Source organism: Sus scrofa, chromosome 4 (assembly GCF_054392235.1).
Source record: "Sus scrofa isolate SSC_HxYL_T2T_F1_AM1 chromosome 4, Sscrofa_HxYL_maternal_Yorkshire_Landrace_v2.0, whole genome shotgun sequence".
NCBI lineage: Eukaryota > Metazoa > Chordata > Mammalia > Artiodactyla > Suidae > Sus > Sus scrofa.
In genome coordinates this window covers 65949589-65971680 of record NC_139386.1, presented here as the reverse complement: position 1 = coordinate 65971680, position 22092 = coordinate 65949589, and the positions used below count along the sequence as shown (strand labels likewise).

The 22092-nt window shown below is 45.1% G+C and overlaps 1 protein-coding gene across 2 annotated transcripts in view; it reads right to left on the bottom strand.

Moving 5' to 3' along the window:
- Positions 1-18171, bottom strand: part of JPH1 (junctophilin 1) — an 88290-nt gene extending 70119 nt beyond the window's left edge. For both annotated transcript variants that reach the window (XM_021089189.2, XM_021089188.2), the window contains exons 1-2: positions 17500-18171; positions 10149-10908 (exon numbers count right to left, since the gene is read on the bottom strand). In XM_021089189.2, the coding sequence (XP_020944848.1) occupies positions 10149-10908; positions 17500-17878 (1139 nt within the window). In that variant the 5' untranslated portion in view covers positions 17879-18171. The remainder of the gene's footprint in view (positions 1-10148; positions 10909-17499) is intronic.
- Positions 18172-22092: the final 3921 nt, after the last annotated feature.

The window sequence follows — 22092 nt, the reverse complement described above, 5'->3', positions numbered from 1 at the left end:
ACTTGTTCACCTCTGGCATAACTGATTGTTTTTAAAGTACTAGAAAGAGAATTAATTGTATTTTACTTGGCTTGAATAAGTTTCTTTTGGCGCACAGGGAAATCCTAAGAAGATTTGACTTCAAAGAGCTGTGCTGGTTTGGAGGCAATCTTGATTCCTTACATATTAATTAAATTCCTGATAAAGGAGCTTATTCTGAATGGGGCATATTATACAAAATAAATGTGAGACGCCAACTGAAGGAGAAGGGCACAATTATTAAAAGCTTATTAGGTTTTATTCTCAAGAGGCTGTTGGACTAAAGCTGAGGGACTTACATAAATACCTTTGGCATTTGTTGGATCCTGTTCCTAAACACAATGTTCATATTTCATCTATAATAAGAAAAGCATCTCAAAGATTTGCAAGGCACTAGTCTTGCGAGCGTCCAGCTTGGTGTCTTGAGTAAAGTGAGATTGGCAGAGTCAGCTTAATCCATAATGGAAAGTTGTGAGCGGGCTGCTTTGGCTGCCTGGCAGCTGCGGCTCCCGGGCGTCTACCTACTGGCTAAGGAGTGTGCAGAACCCGACCATGGGCCCCCAAATGGAGCTTCTCGGGGCAAAGCAAAGAGTCCATTCGGAGCACATGAGATGGAACCTGAAAGCAATCGCACCTTCATCTTTCCAGAAAACATGGGAGTTGGGTAGTTTCCGTGACAATGAAGCTAGACTGCTGCCTTTATTCTTCATAGTTAACAGAATCGGCAAAATGTTGTATTTCATAACCCAATGAGATGGAATCTGCTGAAATGTGAACGGTCTTGAGCACACTCAGATTTTTGCAGTTAAAACAAGGCCAACATGTGTCCCAAAAACCTAGCTTCTCATCACCCTGGATTGTTTTTTTTTTCCCCTCCAGGCTTCACGGCTGGTTTCCACCAAGCAGGTCTCTGCGGAACTGAATTACGACCTCCTGTCCCACTGACACCACACAGGGCACCTGCTCTCTGCCCTCCCTCTTCGGTCGAAGTGGAGAGCCATGCCTACATGATTCAGGATTTCAAAGGGAATGTTTTTAATGGCTGATGAGTCTAAATAACTGTGCAGTCCTCCCTCTTATTCTGGCCCCAAACTGAGTTTCACTAAACCTGTACTGCTTTGACCTAGCTGTTAATCATTAAAACCCAGAATCACCTCGGTGCCTCCTGGTTTCTGAATGGGCCTGGCCTCTGGAGGGCTGGATGGAGAAATTTTTCAAGCAAGATCTCTGGGAACGAGATAAGAATGTTTCAAAGGTTCTCACGAGACAGTGTGTTCTCAGGTCACGCGCAATGGCCTGTTAAAGCCACGAGGTGAGGTAACGTCAGAGCTGAAGAAGAGCGGGTGGCCAAGGGCTTTCTCTGTGCCCCCGGGTTTGGCCTCTGGAGCAGCACTGTGTCCCAGCTCTACCCCTTGCCTGGGAGCAGGACAGGGCTGATGCCTGGCTTATCTCGTTGGTTTCGGCTGCCTGCTCTGCATACCCACCGAATTCTCCAGGACCCACTCGGCCCATTAAGAAGTCCTGGGCTGGAGTTCCACTGTGGCTCAGTGGGAACAAACCCACCCAGTATCCCTGAGGATGCAGGTTTGATCCCTGGCCTCACTCAGTGGGTTAAGGATCCAGCGTCGCCATGAGCTGCGGTGTAGGTCGCAGACATGGCTCAGATCTGGCACTGCTGTGGCTGTGGTGCAGGTTGGCAGCTGCAGCTCCAGTTGGACCCCCTAGCCTAGGAACTTGCATATGCCACGGGGGCAGCCCTAAAAAGACCAAAAAAAAAAAAAAATCCCGGGCCTCGTGATGCAAAGAAGCCTGTCTTTCTTTTGACAGCCTGGAGAAGAATGTGAGGAAATTAGAGCAGGTGCCTCATGTTCTCCCACAGGAAACGGGCCATCTTTGGTAAAAAGAAGCAATGTGTACTTAAAACGTTTATGCGCAGGAGAGAAACCATAACACACGTAGAGCATAACAGTGACCCTCAGTCATGTACCCAGACAATAGGAAGACGGAGGTCTTTGCTATGAGACACTGTCTTCAGAATTGGACCCCAGCCTAGCTGGATGTTGTTAACACATGGGCCATCTCTTTGCCTGTTGGCTCTTCAATCTTAAAAAGTGTTAACTGCCTGCTGACAGTATACTGACTCCACACAGTCTGAGGCTGGGAAAGGGGCAAGATACACACTCAGGTCTGCACACAGGTGGTCCAGCTCGGTGGACTGAACTCCTTTTCCTTTGGCGCATCCCCATTTCTGCTCCCCAAGCCTGCCTTCCCTTCCTCCCTCCATCTTCACCTCCCTCTCCGTCTGGCTTCTTGGTCTTCCATCGCTGAGCAGGCTGGGAAGTGGTACACATGGGATCAATGCTTTTTTTGAAACACTGACTCTCTACCTAGCGATTTACAGTTTCAAGTCCCATGACACTCTCTCATTCAACCCTCAGAACAACTCTCCTGTGAGGACAGAGGCAAATAGCAATCCCACTCCCAGTAAAGTTTCTGCACCCCAGGGCCTGACTGTTTTAACCAAGACTCTGGAATTTGTTCGTAGAAGGGCTAGCCATAGCAGGTGGAAAAGGATGACAGGAAGCAAAGGTAGATATAGAAGCACACACAAGACAAAACTAAAGAAAATACCCAATGCTCTCCTCAGCCATAAATTCCCACATTTTAGGTGATTTTCCCCTAAATTTCCTTACTGATCCAACAGCCTCTTCATTAAAATGACTTATGAGGCACTACAAGGAATTCACCTTCCTGTGAAAAATCACCTATGATAATAGCAGAAAATTAGCCAGAGCCCCAGGAGAAGAAACCAAAGAATTCACGGAAAAGGTAACCTAAAATTTTTTTAAAGATATGATATGGCCACTATTACTACAGAAAAGACAGAAGATAAACTGTAATAATACTGATTTTCAAAAAGAGGAAGAGAATCCTTTTGTCCAACAGAACCTCAAATGCCTTGCCCTTCACAATATCTTGGCAGCAATTAAGCCTTTTCCTAAAACTGATGGTAATAAGCTTAATTTGGATCCATAACATGCATGACTCATGGTTGACTCTGGGCTTCAACTGCTAATAAGCGACGTGTGAATCAAGTCAAGAAAATCTTGTGAGAGACAGCTCTACTGAATGTTATTATTTGAGCTACAGAAAACGGACCAGAAAAAAAATTAAAAAAAAGAAATGGCCGGACAAAAAAAACTTTCAAAAGGAAACAAAAAGCTGCATATTCAGCAAACTTAGATTTTTAAGATAATAAGCTCTTATGTTCTGCCTTATCACACATTTTGTTGATGTCGACTACGGAGCATGAGCCAATGTTATCGTGGTTAGTAAAAAAGTGGATCTCTGGAGTTCCCGCTGTGGCGCAGTGGTTAATGAATCCAACTAGGAACCATGAGGTCGCGGGTTCAATCCCTGGCCTCACTCAGTGGGTTAAGGATTCAGCGTTGCTGTGAGCTGTGGTATAGGTCGCAGACGTGGCTCGGATCTGGTGTCGCTGTGGCTGTGGCGTAGGCCAGTGGCTACAGCTCCGATTCAACCCCTAGCCTGGGAACCTCCATATGCTGTGGGTGTGGCCCTAGAAAAGACCAAAAAAAAAAAAAAAAAAAAAAAAAAAGTGGACCTCCTGGAGACGTCACATCTGTCTATGTCTAGGAAGCACTGGCAGGTTATCCACTGGACCAGCTCACGCCTATGAAGAATGGAATTAACAGTTCAGTTTAACCAGAAGTGCCAATTCCCTGGCTATGCTTGAGTTCTGACACTTTAATGATGTTGACTTCAGTGGCGAAAAGGTACCTGTAACACATACTTGTGCATCTTCAGCGCTTCCTTGACTGTTGTCAGACTGTAAGATGAAAAATTGTGAGGGCTGTGTTTCCTGCCTGAGAACTGCGGTTTAAAAATGTCCGGCCAAACGGAATTAGAAGCGCTGGCGGTGCTCATACCCAAAGGAGTGAGAACTTAATTCACTCATTCATCAAATATTTACTAGAGCTCTTCTAAAAGTACCCTGATCTAAACTAGCTGCTGGGAATAACACAAAAGTGAGCACAGCTGCCTTCAGGGCCTGGCTCTCCAATCCAGGTGGGGAAAGAGATACTAAACAAACATACGGAAATACAATGAAAACTAGACTGGTGGAGGGGGGCAGATTTGGACTTGAGAGGGGTGGAAGGAGGGAGGGACAGGAAAACCCTCTGTGCAGAAGACACTTTATGCCTAAACTGGAGTGGGGGAGCAGCCCAAGGGCTCTGAGGAGAGGGAGGGCTGAGCAAAGACTTCCCTGTGGCTGAGTCACTCTGGGCATGGAGTAAAGGGGGAGAGTGGGATGAAACTGTAATGTATCTTTTTTTTAACAGCTGCACCTGCAGCATAAGGAAGTTCCCAGGCCAGAAGCTGAATGGGAGCTGCAGATGCTGGCCTGCTGCGTGTGGCCACGGCCAAAGTGTGGCAACACCAGATCCTTAACCCACTGAGCCAGGCCAGGGATTGAACCCACGCATCCTCACAGAGATGACCTTGGGGGTCCTTAACCTGCTGAGCCACAACGGGAACTCTGTTATCTTTTTAAGAGAGAATTATGGGAAATATATTTCTTCTGTAAGATTAAAACAACAACAACTATGTCATTTTACTATGTAAGTCCAAAATCGGCAAGCATGGAATCTAAGCTCTAGTTCTGCAAACGGATACAGCAAGCTCACCCGATCCCTTGATCTTGAGGTCCTTCACGTGCTATCTGGCTGCTTCCAATCCCCCTGCACAGCTACACCTGTGCCAAGCACAGCAGGGCTGGGGCTGGGCAGGGGACAACACAGGGCTCCCTCATGACATTCCCCTGTCTAGGCGCTGCCATTACCACCTGAAATGGCACCAATGGTTGGGGAGAGGCCGGCCTGTCTCATTGCTGACACTTCTCAGTGGTGCTGGGAGCCTGCCCAACTAACCACCCGACTAGCTTCAGGGAGGCTGGCCAGAGTCAGCTAATGATGGCCACGAACACACTCTATGCTGAAGAGCCCCTTGGTTTTCTTTCTTCTGATCTATCTGATCCAACAAAACTAGCAGAAGCAAATGCCCCCAGCTCTCCACTGCTTTAGGCCAGAGTTCTCCCATCCTTTTCACCACACTTCTTCCACCCTGTAGCAAGATAACGATCACGGATAAGGCCCAGGTTCTACAAAGCTCTTCTTTGGTCCACATTCCTCCCTAAATGATCTCTTCGTTTCCAAGGGCCGCTTATTTGCTGTCTCAACCAAAGGCCTCACCTGCAAATTCTTCCTTAAAATATTTTTCTCAGGCAACAGTCATTTGAACAAGCTCTCCTAAGGAATCACTGAAGAGTTAATGGAGTAAAAAAAATGACCAAATGAGAAAAGTGACTGCAACGACAGGGATAGTGAGGGGATCCTGGGCAGAGCCCCAGTCTCTGTCTCTGGAAACAAGGAGCTTGAAATGTTCAGAGATGCTCCCCTTCCTTTGGAGCATTTCTTAAAAAGAAAAAAAAAAAAAACACTTTTCCATGGGATGGGATGATTTTTACCCTCAGGACCAAGATAAGAGGGAAACAAAATACTTTGTTAAATCTTATAAACATATACATTTCGAGCTGGTGCAGACATCTAAAGAATGCTGTGGCTATGGCAGCAAGTGACAAAACAGTGTAAATCAACTATAATACAAAAAATTAAAATCTTAAAAAAAAATGCTATAGGGAGTTCCCATGGTGATGCAACAGGATTGGCGGCATCTCTGGAGTAGTGGGACGTAGGTTCGATCCCTGGCCCAGCACAGTGGGTTAAGGATCCTGTGTTGCCGAAGCTATGTACGTCACAACTGCAGCTCGGATGTGATCCCTGGCTCAAGAACTCCATATGCCACGGGGCAGCCAAAAAATAAATAAAATAAAAATTTCAAAAAGCTACAGGAGTCAGCAAATTATTAGCATCCTTGACAGTTTTAACTCTGTAAGTGCTAACCTGCTAATCAACAATCAGTTATCTACTAAGTCTACTGTGTTCTTTCTATCCTCTGCTAACTCTTCTGTCATCCTTATATTCCCTGATCTATAAGACTTAAGCAGGGGCCCTTTATAAGCCTTCAGAAACAAGCCTCCTGGGGGAACTAGGAAGATACACCTCTTCAGAGAAGCAAAGGAAAAGACCCCCAGATCTACCATGTTTTCCTGAATCTCTGGGCCAAAGATGGTTGGTTCCATGTCTCCTGATTTCCCTGAGGAGCCATTATTGGCAAGTACAATTATTTTCCCTCAAAGCTACCTTGAAGCTTTGCTTCAAGATAAAACACGGTGAGGGGTAAAAGCAGATCCATTTCCTTGGGACTTCAGAAACAAGCAAACATCTCTACAGCCTAAGAAATGACAGTGAGAGAACAACAACAAACACTATCACGGGAGCAGGAGTTCCCATTGTGGCGCAGCAGAAACGAATCCAACTAGGAACCATGAGGTTGCGGGTTCAATCCCTGGCCTCGCTCAGTGGGTTAAGGATCTGATGTCGCCAGCAGCTGTGGTGTAGGTCGCAGATGTAGCTCTGATCTGGCGTTGCTGTGGCTGTGACATAGGCAGGCAGCTACAGCTCCAATTAGACCCCTAGCCCGGGAACCTCCATGTGCCATAGGTGTGGCCTTAAAAAGACAACAACAACAACAACAACAGACAAAAAAAAAAAAAAAAAAATGCCCCAAAACAGGGGAGAAAAATGAAATGATCCATAACCATTAACCCATCATCTTCCTTTGCTGCTGATGGTGAATGTGTGATTTTGACAGCGGCCCGCTGTCAGGAGTCTTACTTTCTAGTTCTTATTCTGCCAATTACTGCAGCAGGGGAAGGGAAAGAGTGTCACTTTATGTTCTTAAACTCTGGATATTTTTAAAAACAAAAAAGAGGAAGTTCCCTCCTGGCCCAGTGGGTTAAAGATCCGGCCTACAGCATTGCCACAGCTGTAGGGTGCAGGCCGCAAAGGCAGTGTGGGTTCGATCCCTGGCCCCGGAACGTCCACCATGCTGCAACATCCACCACGCTGCGTGTGTGGCCCAAAAAGAAAAACAAATGAACAAATGAAAACATTAACAACAAGTGCGAGAGGGGCCAGGAAGAATAGAGCAGGTACTTGAGCATCATCAAGAGCCATGGTTTCTGACAGTGATATAACTAGATGTTCTGCCCTCAGGAGGCAAACCTTGATAAAAATCTTTCTTTTCTCACCTTATTTAAAAAAAAAAAAAAAAAAAAGTTTTTAAAAGCATGTTGAATTCTAAACTCCGAGCTGTTATAACTCAGTCCTTCAGCAGCTTTCTAGAAAAATAAGTTGCCAAACCCTTTTTATCTGAGGGAGTCGTTAAAAGTGAGGAATCTGGGAAGAGACTAAAACTGTGAAAGTAAAATACAAAAGGTTATTTGACTATTTAAACTTTTTTTGGCCTATCCTGTCATCTAAATGGTATTTTGCTTTATTATGGTAAGAATGCTTAACAGGAGATCGACCCTAGTAACACAATGCTGAGTGCACAATACAATAGCGTTATTCCCAGGCACAGGAGTGTAGAGCTCTCTAGAACTTATTCATCCCGCTTACCTGAAACTTTATACCTGTTGAACAGCAACTTCCAATCTCTCCCTCCCTCCAGCCCCTGGCAACCACCGTTTCACTGTTTCTGTGAGTTCAATCATAACAGATATCGTGCTGAAGTGGAATCCTGCAACGTTTGTCCTGGCTTTTTTCCCTCAGCACGAGGAAATGGGCATTTTTTAAACAGCTAAGTGAACTCTTTAAGAAGTAGTTTAACTAGCTAAAAGAACGAGCTCTCAAGCTAAATATTTGGTGATCACAAACTACCACAAGGCACTACTCCCAAACTACATACTATGCCCCCATAAGTCTTTCCACAGAGGGAACGTGGCTAGGACTTGGATAAGAGTTTTATGACACTGGCATAATCAGAGATCTCTACATCCTAAACACTTCCCCGTCATGATGTAGGTTCCTCCAAGTTAAACTAATCATTAACTTCAATAATTAAATCAAGCATAGGAAAAGTCATTTGCGAGAATGTCCCGCATAGGTTTATTTTCCAGCTGCCAGGATTGAATTACCTCTAGTCTATCAGTAGGTGGAAATAAAATGGAAGAATCCAAGACTGCATTTCAAATCAGAGGCTGGGGCCTAAGGAAAGTGTATCACTAGCTCTATTTTTTTTATTTTTAGCTTTTTTTTTTAACTGCCACACCTGAGACATATGGAAGTTCCCAGGCCAGGGGTCCAATTGGAGCTGCAGCTGCTGGCCTATGCCACAGCCACAGCAATTCGGGACCTGAGCCATGTCTGGGACCTATAGCAGAGCTCACAGCAACGGCGGATCCTTAACCCACTGAGAGAAGCCAGGGATCGAACCTGCCACCTCATGGTTACTAGTCAGATTCATTTCTGCCGAGCCATGGTGGGAACTCCTGTATCACTAGCTCTAAAAGTTAGCTGAGGGCCAGGGAAGCCAGTGAGATGAGATGTGCCAAGTACAAGCAAAGTGAAAAGCAAGTGAAAGCCACCCTTCGGGATCAGAGAAAACCACGATCGAAAAGAAAAGATGCTCGGCAGAGAAGAGGGGAAGAACTTTCTTGCAAGTTTATGCCAATTACTAAGCAACATTAACTTGAAAAGGTGCTCAGTAGGGGATAAAGATGGAAACCGTGAATACCTTAATATATATCTAAAAATAATGCAAAACGCAGGACCGCCTCCATTTTCCAATTAGTGTTTCAGACACTTGGAAGTAAAAAGTAACCATAAAATAGGAGTTGTTTTTTTTTTAAAGAAATTTCAGACATCTGAAACTATTAAGTTGAACCATGTGAAGTCACCATTTTTTATACATCCAAAAGTTCAAACATGAGAAATTTCACAGGGTTCCATCAAAAAAAATAGATGAATTCAATGCTGATTTAAAAAAAAAAAAACAAAACGACTGAAGACACGCTAATATTTCGTGGTTTCCAAAGGAGCTTTACTTCAATGGAGAATATTACTGAAGCAGGAAAAGGATTTTTAATATTCTACACTAAATGTATGCCTCAAATCGCACAAAACTGGAGCCAGTCAGTACTTGCTTAAATAAGCCTAAGAATAAAAGTTTCCATGTATAAACCATCCGTTTTCTTTTTTGTCTGACACGTGACATCCATCCCTAGTAAAATTCTATTCCCAACAGAGTTCTCTATCCTCCCGGTTGGATGCCTGAACCTGGTTATTAATGCTAAAATTTTAGGCGCATAGTCTTTCTGTGCCCACATACACCCCACTTTTCAATCTATTATTCACCGCTTTCTCCTACTCACTCCAACCCTTCTCTACTGCTAGCTCTTTCAACCTTGGCACACTGACAGTCCCATCTGTCCATGTCAGGCTCTCCCCACCCCAGTCCTTTTAATACACCAGTGATCTAATCTTTCCTGCACAGAATGGGGGGGGGGGCTTGCTGAGCCTCAGTCCCTCTGCCTTTTCTCATACAGAGGAGCTCTGGTGTTTAAAGAAATGCCTGCTGGATTTTGTGATGTAACTTTCCATCTATCTAGATCTTGGTGATTTTCTCAAAGTCAATTTCACCTATAAGGCATCAATAAACAGAACTGAATATTATAAATTAGGATAATTTTCCAGTGGGGGAGAGTTATACACACACACCTCCGATTTTAATATTAGAGGGACTAAGCTACAGGTTTCCACATGAATGGATATTTTCTTTCCGGTGCACAAAGTACTGTGCTCTCTGTGACACTATTTCAGAGGTACTTTTTTAAGATAACTTTTGGACTCTGGGAAACGGACACAGGTTCTGAGTCAACTCCATCACATTTAGTATTAGAGAAGCAATTTACAGGAGGAAGGGGACCTCAGTGTGTCTTTAACATTTTTTGAGGATGGAAAGTTTCCGAAGAGTGCAGGCATATTTCTGATTAATTCTAATGGGCTTAATAATTTTTCACCTGATTCCGAAAGTTGCGGATGGAAGCTATTTGGTGACGTCACCAGAGGACTGACAGACACATTATCTGATATTCCACTGTTTGGAAGGACCCGGCCAGAACCACCCAGCCTGCGTTTACATACCTTGAATTTGCAATTTCCACTTTGGTTCTCGCCATGGCAGCTGCCCTTTGCGCGCCTTCGATCGCTCTGTCCACCTTCTCCCTAGTTTTTGTATTTCTTATTGGTATAAGCTGCTTCCTTATTCCACGGACCAGAATATTATTTTTGTATTTGCCCTCTTCCTTGGAGCCGTCGGGAAACACCGTGCAGCCGTACCCGTGCCTCTTGTTATTCGCCCACTCGCCTTCGTACTTCATGCCGTTGGAGCGCTCGCTGATGCCGAAGCCCGTGCGCTTGTCGTTCTTCCACTCGCCCATGTAGGTTTCCGTGGTGGTGGCGTCCACGTGGTCCTCCACCGGGCAAAAATCACAATCTACATCGCCGAAGCTGATCGTGGAGTTGGCATCGCTGGAGCTGATCCTGCTCATGGCCGCGTCGCTGCGGACCGAGCTGCGCTTGCTCGAGATGGAGGACTTGGACTCGGACTTGCGCAGCTTCATGCTTCCCAGGAGGGAGCCCCGGCGGAAGAGGCCACCCTTCTTCTTGCCGGCGAGCTCGGCGTCGGCGTGGAAGTTGAGCACGAAGCCGCCGCGGGTGCCGGCCGGGCTGTCGGCGGCGGCCGCGGCGTCGTGGAGCACGCTGCCGTTGCTCTGCTCGCTGCGCAGCGAAGCCAGCGACGTGCGCAGCGGCGAGCGGATCACCGTGGCCATGCCATAGGGCACGCTCTGGCGCACGCCGTAGCCGTGCCGCATGCCGCCGGCCCACTGGCCCTGGTAGGTACCTTCGAGAGACCGCAAGAGAGCACAGCGTGAGTCCGGGGCCGACGACGGGGCACGCGGTCGCCTGCGAGCACCCAGCGCGGGCGTGCACTTGGAGTGCCCAGTGCGCAGGCCTGGACCGCCCCAGGTCAAACCCCATGCATTTACAAGTCAACTTTAAGAGATGCGTATCATCCCTTGGTGAATTGCCTCCCTGAAAGGCTGGGTCTAGGCCTTTTAGGCAATGGTATATAGACTTTCTGTTCACACCTTTGGTGGATAAAAAGTGTGCACTGTCTACCTTTAGGAAAACTGACCTAAGGCCAGAGGGAAACTTCCACTCCTAACATCATGGAATTCATCTCAGAGCAAAGGTGTGCTTGACAGTGTCTATTCAAACTTCGTTGACTTTTTTTTTTTTTTTTTTGCCATTTCTTGGGCCGCTCTTGCGGCATATGGAGGTTCCCAGGCTAGGGGTCGAATCGAAGCTATAACTGCCAGCCTACGCCAGAGCCACAGCAACTCGGGATCCGAGCCGCGTCTGCAACTACACCACAGCTCACGGCAACGCCGGATCCTTAACCCACTGAGCAAGGGCAGGGATCGAACCCACAACCTCATGGTTCCTAGTCAGATTCGTTAACCACTGAGCCGCAACGGGAACTCCTCCTTGACACTTTTTAAGATCACTTTTTCAATGATAGCCTACTCCTGAGAAGGCCTAATAATCTCTAAGCTAAATCTAAATTTATACAGGCTTTTCCAGGAGACTTTTTTGCTTTTCACTTAAAAATTATGCAAGTGTTTCAGATGAAAACCACTACTTTCTAATAACAAAGAGAGTGATCATTAGAAAATGACTTTTCTCCCCTGAAATTAACACATCAAAAACCTCTCTTAGGAAGGCAGTGCCACAGTGGAAGATGAAATGAGTTCTATTTGGGAACTGTATTTTAATTGTACTAATTCGCTGAAAAACTAAAGACTCTGGGTCTGGCAGTGTAACATTCCAACAAGCTCAAAGACTTAAAATTATTAGTGATCTGAATACTTGGGACATGATGGTCAAACGCATTATCCTACATTTTCTTTCTATCACATTTACCATGTTCTCTAAGGGTAGGGAAATATTTAATATTTGATTAATATTTAAGATAATTATTTGGATTTGAGCAAACCTTTTTGAGCTAAAAGGGATTTGACTAATAGAATATATATATATTCTGAATATAAGTGAACCATTATGAAAAAAATGGGGAATTTGTTTTCGTATTTTGTACTTCCAAGAGAAAAGGTCAAGACCAGTCCCATATTACTTGCTAAATTTGCTTTTTAGGACCGCGCCTGTAGCATATGGAGGTTTCCAGGCTATGGGTCAAATCAGAGCTACAGCTGCCAGCCCACACCACAGCCACAGCCACACCAGATCTGAGCCACGTCTACAACCTAAGCCATAGCTCACGGCAATGCCAGATCCTTAACCCACTGAGCAGGGCCAGGGATAAACCCATGTCCTCATGGATACTAGTTGGCTTCGTTAACTGCTGAGCTGCAGCAGGAACTCCTACTTGCTAAATTTCTGCTTTCTCCTGGTCATTCTCCTTGTGGTTTCCCTAGCTTCTGCCACTGGTCTGTGAATCACATCATGAACTAGAAGCACTCTAAGGGCAGGTGCTGCCTTACATGAGAACACAATGTTTCCAGACTCTGGGCTATGTGTCCTGTGGTCTGTAGGTGTTTGGATGTTTGATGAGTTTAAAAAGCTGTGGTGGCTAAAAAGCCTGTACTCTTTACCTTTAGAACTGACATAAGGCCAGAGGAAAACTTCCACTCTTAATGTCATGAAATTCATCTGTGCTTGACAGTGTCCATTCAAACTTTTTGACTGCAGATCACTTTTTCAGTGAATATTACGCTTTCTCAGGAATAGGATAATCTCTACTCTAAAGCATTTGTTTTCAAGTAAATTTTTCTGTTGCATAAATTAGCAGACATTTACAAATTAATCTGGAGTAGCTTTTTAAATGATCTTAGAAGGAACTGAATATTCGGATTAGAGAATTTACAAATTCCTTTTCTAAATCAAATCCATTACCTTTTAATTAAGGGCAAATTTTAACTTAAAATTCCCCCAAAAGAAGCTATAGAGAAATTTTGAGATGTAATTACTTCTGTATTATTCCTAATTCACAATAGCAGAGGAAATAAATCATGATTACAGTCTGTCTTGACTCCTTTCAGTTCCTGATTATATAGAGCTACCCTGCAGTCATTTTTCATTTTATATTGCCACAAAAAGATGTCCATTGTATGGGACACATTTATTTTTAATATACTGAGCAGTTCTGCTCATGGTTTTATCACCGTGTTAACAAGGACTGATTATTTCATTCACTTAAAAGTCAAAGCCATAGATGGCTCCCAAATCAAAAGTTTTGACTAATTTCAATACTGTCTCATCCTGTTCATTTTGATATATTTATGGTACATAAATAGACAATAGCAGGGCAATAGTGAAATACCAATGTCTCGGGACTTCCTGTGGTGGCTCAGTGGTTAACGAACCCGACTATTAATCATAAGGTTGCAGGTTCGATCCCTGGCCTCAATCAGTGGGTTGAGGATCTGGTGTTGCCATGAGCTGTGGTGTAGGTTGCAGATGCAGCTCGGATCCCATATTGCTGTGGCTGTGGTGTAGGCCAGCAGCTGTAGCTCTGATTGGACCCCTAGCCTGAGAACCTCCATATGCCTTGGGTGCGGCCCTAAAAAGACAAAACAAATAAAAAACCCAATGTCATATTCTGAGTAGGTCTTAACATCTTAACTTGACATTTAAGAACTTCTGAGCTGAGTGGGCCATGACTTTCTCAAAAGGATAAACCCAAAGGGATAAGATGGTCAAAGAGAACATTTCAGGTCAAGAAGCTTTCTACTGAATACTAACCATCTCCAAACACTTTAACAGGGAAGAAGACTGATAAGGAAATTGCAACTGACTTTCCCTTTGCCTAGAAGATAAAACCTTAAGTTCTAAGATAAAAGTTATACAACCTGACTTACATGCATTAAAACAAAGCACTTTCTTTTGAAATATGTTGTTCATTTAAACAAGGAATGCTAGAATCACATCCAACTTTTCTACATAATGACAATTTTGCTAGAACAACTTCCAAACATACTGTTTGATATCAAGAAGTAGTTACACTTTTCGGACTATCAACCATACTATCTTAGGAAATGCTTAACTGGGGGGAAGTTAACAGCTAGTTTCCTTAAACTGCTGTCTCCAAAAGTGAGACTAGTATTTAGAATTTCCAAGGATGGAGGTATTGCTTGAAAATCTAAATGGTTTAAGGCAACAGAGATAATTAGAAAGTTTATGTTGCTGCTTAACTGCTGAGTTGAGAAGACAGCACAACAGCATTGGCTATATTCCCATCCTCATCTGCTGAGGAACAGTATATATATATATATATGGAAGGGTTCCCCCACAGAATTGCTAGAAACCAGTTTACAGTCAAAGTGTGAGTGGGTCATCTGAAATTTAAAATAAGTTGTTTAGTCAATGAACCTAGGAAAAAAGGGCCTCCATTTCTTTCTGAAGCAGGTGGGTTCCACCTCCTCCCTACTGCTCAAATAGTTAGTTCCTCAAATATGGATGCATAGTCCACAAGTTTAAAGATTATGTTTATAGGTTTTGTTTTCAATCATGCTCTATGATTTTTTAATCTGGAAGCTGAGATTCTAGATATGGCCATTTTTACTCAACAAGTTTGTGGTAGAAGGTGCCCAGTTCAGAAATAATTCCCATCAAATTCAGACTTCTTTATGTCAAATCCATCTACCTGCTATGCATGGATATGTGCATATGCAAGTATTCATATTGTGAACAAAACAATGTGTCTTCCTAGACATTTTCAACAGTTTCACAATCGGTGAAAAAAGGAACTAGAGCAGGATGGGAATTTGCACAAAATATTCTAGGCACCTAGACCTGGATTTCATGAGTACCATACTGATTTATTTGTAATTAACATTCAGGGCTATTTCAGCAACACTTACACACAAATCACTAACAAGTTAAACTGAGTGATATTCGTCAATGGAACTACTACTTCCTTCCTCTTCTAGTTTAATGTCACCACAAAAGTACACAGAATCAGATTTGCTCTAAGTCTGACAGAGGGTGGCTAGGGTCAGACATGTGGGGGTGTAGAGGCAAAAAGTAAAATTAGGGCAAGTGATATTTCCTTTTTGGGTCAAAATCCTTGTATGAAATAAATTATAGCAATACACCTTCACTTAGGGCCCCTCCCCCACTTTATGATTAAGGACTATCTAACTGATTGACACATCAAAGAAAGAAAACACAGTAGCAATTCAATAGTGATTTTTTTTTTTTTTTTTTTTTTTTTTTGTCTTTTGTCCCTTTAGGGCTGCACCCGTGGCCGTTTCCAGGCTAGGGGTCTAATCTGAGCTGTAGCCGCCGGCCTACACCACAGCAACAGCAACACCAGATCAGAGCCGAGTCTGCAACCTATACCACAGCTCATGGCAACGCGGGATCCTTAACCCACTGAGCGAGGCCAGGGATCAAACCTGCATCCTCATGGATGCTAGTCAGATTCTTTAACCGCTGAGCCATGATGGGAACTCCAATAGCAATGTTTCAGAGAGGTTTTTTTCTTTCCCCTTTCTAAATGATAGCAAGTTATATCTATACATATATATGTATAGATATATATTTTTTTTTTGGTAGAAAAAGCAAACCACAGTCCTATCATGATGCCAAATTTTGAGGCTTCAAAAAAATTCTTTTAAAAGTTAGTCTTAAGACAGAAGGCTGATTATCCATAAAGCTATCCTGGACACTTACTGAGCTTCTACAACACATACGCAGATGACAGTTACTTTTCTGATTGCTAGGTATAATGAATATACTAAATCAAGAGATTTTGTTTGAGTAGTAACGTTAATTTTTAGCCTTCCAAATACTGAGGTAAAAGAACCATCCATGGCCTTCTTAAAAGCTTATAAAAAAAGGCACACATTTGAAAAATAAATTTTGCCTTCCACTTTTGATCATGAACTTTTGGTGATGTTGGAGACCTGCAATAAAAGACAATCACAAGCTAACGTGTTTATAGGGATGTCACCCAAGGCACCCTATGCCCATTCAGAACATTTAAGGGCCCTAATTAACTACTGTGGAACTTGAAACCCATGCAGCCCATATACAAGTATTAGACAAAGTTTTTTTCCCCTTTTGAATCCATGAGAACCATATCCCTTATTTATACTGTAGGCCAAAAAGATGTCCTTTTTAGCAAATCCTGCCATTCTGCCGTTTTGCATTTGAAACATGGCCCAAGTGTTCTGAGTAAGTGAAGTGTACAAACTGTATAGGCTTTTTATATAAACAATGGCCTGACTGGGGTTGCAGCGGGCTGCAGAAACTTTTAATTGGATCCCTTTAATATCCTTCAGCTCTGAGCTGCATAATTCCAAAATGTGACATTGCTTCCTACAGCCCTTTTCAATTAAGTATGATTTTATGTTTATCATCAGAAAATGTATTTTGCCAGAGCAGAAGCCATTCATTCTCCTCAATTTCTCACACAAGAGAATTCATTTTCTGATTGAAAAAGAAGGGGAATTCTGCCCTGTTATACACACAGTTTCCTTCACAAATACTGTTAAATAGTAAAATAAGGTGAATTTTGCTCACAGCCACCATTCTGTTTAGGTCATACACTTTAGTCAAAGTCAGTGATTAAAGTAATGCCATTCTCACAAGGAGCTGTTACCTTAGCAATATAGAAATACATCTTTCGATTGTATTTTTTAAAAAGCAGACTTCATTTCTAAAATGTTTTCCCAATTTGTCCAGAGATCTTCAGATCAACAATGACTGCTTTCTTTTGATAGAAAACCAATGCTTTGAAGAAACAAACAAAAACAGGAAGAAAACCTCACATCCTCGGAACACCACCTGCAGCAGGTGGCCTCTCCACTCTCATAACTAGGATGTTTCCAGATGCACCTCAGATAAGGAACAGTCCCCCAACATCCTAGTTATGGGGTTCTGGCTTCTATCTTTAGGCTCCTAGAGGACCAGAAGCGAAATACGACTCCACGTGAAACCAATCCGGGGAGCTGTCGGCAGCGACCGCCAGCCTCACCAGCCCAGGGCGTTCTCTCTAACTCCACGGGAGTGGCGATTTCAAACCCGGCCCGGAGAGGGAGGGGTCAGGAACGTAATGTGACGGGCTCAAGTGACAGCGTCCTCTCTCCAGCCCAACCCTCCCCGGCGCACTCCCTCCCGGTGGCAGTGCAACGCTGGCGCCGGCCAGGTATATTCTCGCCTGGTTCCCCCGGGTGTGGACACACCGCCCGCTCCAAGAACCGGGTCAGAGCAAAGCCTCGCGCACCGCTCGCGTCCCAACGCACCCTCCCGGGGAGGGCGGGCGCGGGGGCAAGATGGGAGGCTTCCCCAGGTGTTTTGGCGGGTTCCTGGACACGTGCGCCTCGCGTCCTCCCCGCTTCCCCGCAGTCTGGGCAAAGCCCACCGCACCGGCTCGCCCAGCAGCCGAGCCGCCTGCGACGCCGCTCACCTCCGTCCCCGTAGGTCTCCACGCCGTACCCGTCCTGCAGCCCGTTACTCCAGGTACCCTCGTAGCGAGCGGGGGTGCACAGGCTCTGCCGGACCCCGTAGCGCCCCTTGAAACCGTGTGACCACTCCCCCCGGTACATCCACTTGCCCTTCGTCTCCACCCCCAGCCCGTGCCGCTTGCCCTGCGCCCAGTAGCCCTGGTAGGTGTTTCCGCTGGGCCAGGTGTAGCCTCCGACCACCTCGAAGCCGTGCGACCAGGAGCCCGAGTATTCGCCCTGGCCCTTGGGCCCCGTGCAGATGCCATGCCCGTGCGCCTTTCCCTCCTCCCAGCCGCCGCAGTAGGTGCCGCCATCGTCGAAGTCGAACCTTCCGCCCGTCATTCGGGGGGCAGCCCCGGCGCGCTCCCCGCGGGGGCACGGACGCGGGCAGAGCTGGGCACGGCAGGGTGTAGCTCGGGGGTGGGGGCCCGGCGGGCGAGCTCACGACAGCGCCCCGGGCAGCTCGCGCCGCCGCTCGGCTCCAGTCCGACGCCGCCCCCGTCCTCCCCTTTTCTCTCGCCGCGGCCGCCACCGCCGCCTTCCTCCTCCTCCTCCACCTCCGCCGCCGCCGCCGCCCCGGCCAGCGCCGCGCGCGAGAGGACAGCCCAGGCTCCGGAGCGGACCTTCAGCTGCTCCCGCCCGCCCACGTGAGCCGGGCACCGCCCCGCGCCCGCCCCTCGTCCCCTCCCCGGGCGCCGAGGCCCGGCCCCGCGGCGCTCCCCCCACCTCCCCCGGGCCCTGCCCCCAGCCCCTGGAGCCGCCGCTTCCCCGGAGGGAGGGCGCGAGGCCGGCCAGCGCGCGTGTGATCGCGCAGCGGGATGCGGGTGGGAGGGCGAGTGCGCCCAGGGACGCGCGCGATTCCCCGCCTGGAGGTGAAGGCGCGGCCGGCTGTGTGGGGGCCGCTCGCGGGCGGCGGAGGCCCGGGTGTTTCGGGTTGGGGGTTATCCATGTGGTGAAGCGCCTGTAAGTGCGGACACGTGTGTATTGAGGGAAAACTCCTAGGCTCGTCTGCCTGGGGTTTGTAGTTGCAGCCTTTCGGCATTCCAACTTGTGTACTGTGGCGTTCGTCATGCTCAGCTGTCGCCGTGAATGAATATCTCCCAGATAAATGTATGCATGTGAGATAAATCTGCGACAGCCTAGATATAATTGTGCAGAATGTTCTTTTACACCTACCCATCTCGAAGCACATGTGTTTGCATTTATTTAATGAAGATACAGGGGGAGAGCAATGCAGTTGGAAAAAGTACCGAATACATTGGTGAGTTTTTTGTTTGCAATAATGAAGAGGATGTTTTTAATCTGTCTCTGCAGGGATTTAAGGTAATTGCTTTTACATCAGAGCCTGCTCCCTCTAATGCCTCCTTTATTCTTCTAACAACCCTAGAAATTCTTCAGCCCTGAGCTGTGTACCCAACAGGCAGACGGCTCAGTCTGTGTATATTGTCTAAGTGTCTGGAATGTACACCTGGTACCTCTTCTCTGGCATCCACAGTTTAAGAAAGTAAATAGGAGCTTTCAAGGAGGAATATGGTAAGTAAAACACTGCTCTAAACTTACAGAGAGTCCGTGACCTACAAAACCAGGGACAGGTGTCAGCTGATCTACTTTCCAGCTACAACACTGCTTTGTTGAACTCACTTTAGAGAAGTCTTTTAAACTTTTAAACCTCTATTTCACCATCTTCCAAATGGGAGTAACTGGATTTACATAGTTCACTTTCTATATTGGGTAATGATTGAATATATGGTGGGTGCAGCATAAAGCCCAACATTGGAGATTTGTTAATAGGCAAGTCGAAAAGTCAGTATTGCCTCTGGGAGAAGCAGGCACTGGTTTCAACCTCACCCTTAAAATACAGCAGAAATTGACAGAATGTTTTAAATCAATCAGAATAAAAAATTTAAAAAACACTATTAAGAAAAAACTTCACCTTTTTATTTATAACACAAAATCTGCATACATAGCTGGGAATTCTCAGGAATTCTGAAGTCTTTCCCAGGAGCTCAAAAAAAAAAAAAAAATCTTGCTGAAACTTAAAAAATGTATTACATATATCCAAGAAAAAAATGTTAACCAATTCATGTTCAAATAATAATGTATTTTCAATTAAAAGAAAAAGAAAAAAGAAAATAAAATATCCATAGGCGAACACTTCTCTGTGGTTCAGAGCCAGGGGGTCTTAGGTTGGCCTCTCAAGGACACTGCTTTGCAGAGTGTTCGTGGTATTCCTTAAGCTGAGAGGCTCTTGGATGACAGAGCGAGGACCAGAGGCTGCCAAAGCTTCTCTCACTAGGTTTTGATAAGCAGATAAAAATACAAGGGCAGGTGTCAGGGAAGGCAGCAGGGAAAAAGTAGACTAAACTTCACAGAAAACGAACTGAAACTGACCTCGCTCGGCTCTATCTTAGGATCAGAACTGGCCTTTCCTGCTTATCTGGCTGAAATACTGAAAAAAAAAAAACTCGGTTGACACAGAACCAAAGCACCAAAGAGAATTAGAAACCCTCATCCATGGCGCTGCCTGCAGAGTTGCCAGGAACAGTGCTTATCCTAGTGGCCTGAAATAATTAGGCACCTTGCTCAGCATCTTGTCCTGGACTGAGGATTGATTTAGGCCACTGGGAACACGAGGGCCTGGGATTTTGCAGCTGAACCGTAATTCCTTTTTTCTGTTACAAGGTAGACCGGGATCAGGAGCTAGTGTAGACAGACACATTTCCATCTATTTTTAGGGTTCTGTTTAATAGGAGAAACAGCACTATTGCTCAAGCCAACACATTTTTTTTTTCTTCTCGTTTTGAACTGGTTTTCTTCACAGGGCAAGCTTTATATCTTTGCATTGTTTATTTTTGACCCACACATATGTTAGGATCCATAGGTATGAACATTTAAGGGCTAAACTTTTGTTTGCAAGCATGGTGGAAATAGTTCATGCTTTTTCCTGTTCCTAATTAGCTCTCAGGGAAACGATGGATTCTTTGAAATATGCGGCACAGAGCAAGTCTCTGGCTTCCATAGTGGATGTGTCGTCCATCTCTGGTAGATGGATAAAGGATGAAGGTTGCTACACACACACACACACACACATCTGGGTTGAAAATGGAGATTTGGGGAAGTTAAAAGCTATGGCCATTTATCCCTTAATCTTTTCCTTTTGCCATTGCTAATAGACGTCTTCCTCGGAAAGACCCTTCATTAAAAGAAAGACTCCACCACCAGATATCTGCTATTAAATTTCAACTAAATCAGTCCATGGACTCTATGTCTTTTTTCTTTTATCTTTTTTTTTTTTTTTTTTTTTTGGCCTTTTTAGGGCTGCACCCAAGACATATAGAAGTTCCCAGGCTAGGGGTCAAATTGGGGCTGTCGTCCCGGCCTCCACCACAGCCACAGCCACACAGGATGTGAACTGACCTACACCAGAGCCCATGGCAATGCCAGATCCTTACACCCACTGAGCAAGGCCAGGGATGGAACCCTCATCCTCATGGATGCCAGTCGGGTTCATTACTGCTGAGCCACAATGGGGAACTCCTGCCACAGACTCTCTTCACGGATGAAAATTAGTACTGAAATTTTGGCAAAATAACCGTATAAGCCATGCTTCCTGCTGTCGTAGGGAATGTGTCCCTAGTCTCCCCGATGAGTTAACTGAGTAACGTCAGTGTTCAGGTTCAGCGGCAATGGTTGGGGAAGGAGAACTAGGAAGAGGAAGAGGAGCTGAGAAGAATGGCACAGCAGGTAGGAGGCCGTGAAATAATGCTGCCGATTACTAATTGTGGTTAGTAATGTCCTTATTTTCCCTCTTACTCTGAACCTTTGCCCTGGATAAGGGGGAGTTGAATTTAGCTTTAAGAAGGGATTAGTAAGAAGAGAATGTGAATGTTGGTTTGACAGGTGGGGTGGGGGAGGCTGTTAAAGCCCAGGGGCCAAACAGCCAAGCAAGCACTTGGTTTTCCTCCGCAAAACCCAGCCCTTGCAGGTTTCCAGTCTGAAACATTCCGTAACAAAAAAATAAACCATTTCCAGCGTGAATGTCTGGTAATGACCTGTTGGTGAGGATGTTTTGCTTAGAATTTTATCTTTTTTTTTTTTTTTTTACATGAAGGTCTATTTAAAATTTTATTGGCGATTTCATTTTATTTACATATTAGAATGAGTTTCTGATTTTTCATATTAAAATTTTAAATAAAACTACAAATGACAAAAAGCTAATTTGGCGGTGTTTGTTGTCTCAAGTGTGTTTATTGATGCAAAATGTGTACGAGAACACGCAGAATTGAAATTACTTGGTTTATTACCAAAGTCACAATGACTCTTGCTAGCACATTTGTAATAAAGCCTTCGTAAACATTTAAGAAATGTGTCCACAATAAAGACCAAAGTTAAGCAATATGGCCATAAGCTTTGCGGACAACATCGAGTCAGAAGAGGAAGCAAATTACAAAATTAATGATCTTCAAAACTTTGAAGGAGAAGGTCCTGCAGTGGCACAGTGGGTTAAGTATCTGGTGTCGCTGCAGCTGTGGTGTAGTTCACAGCTGCGGCTCACA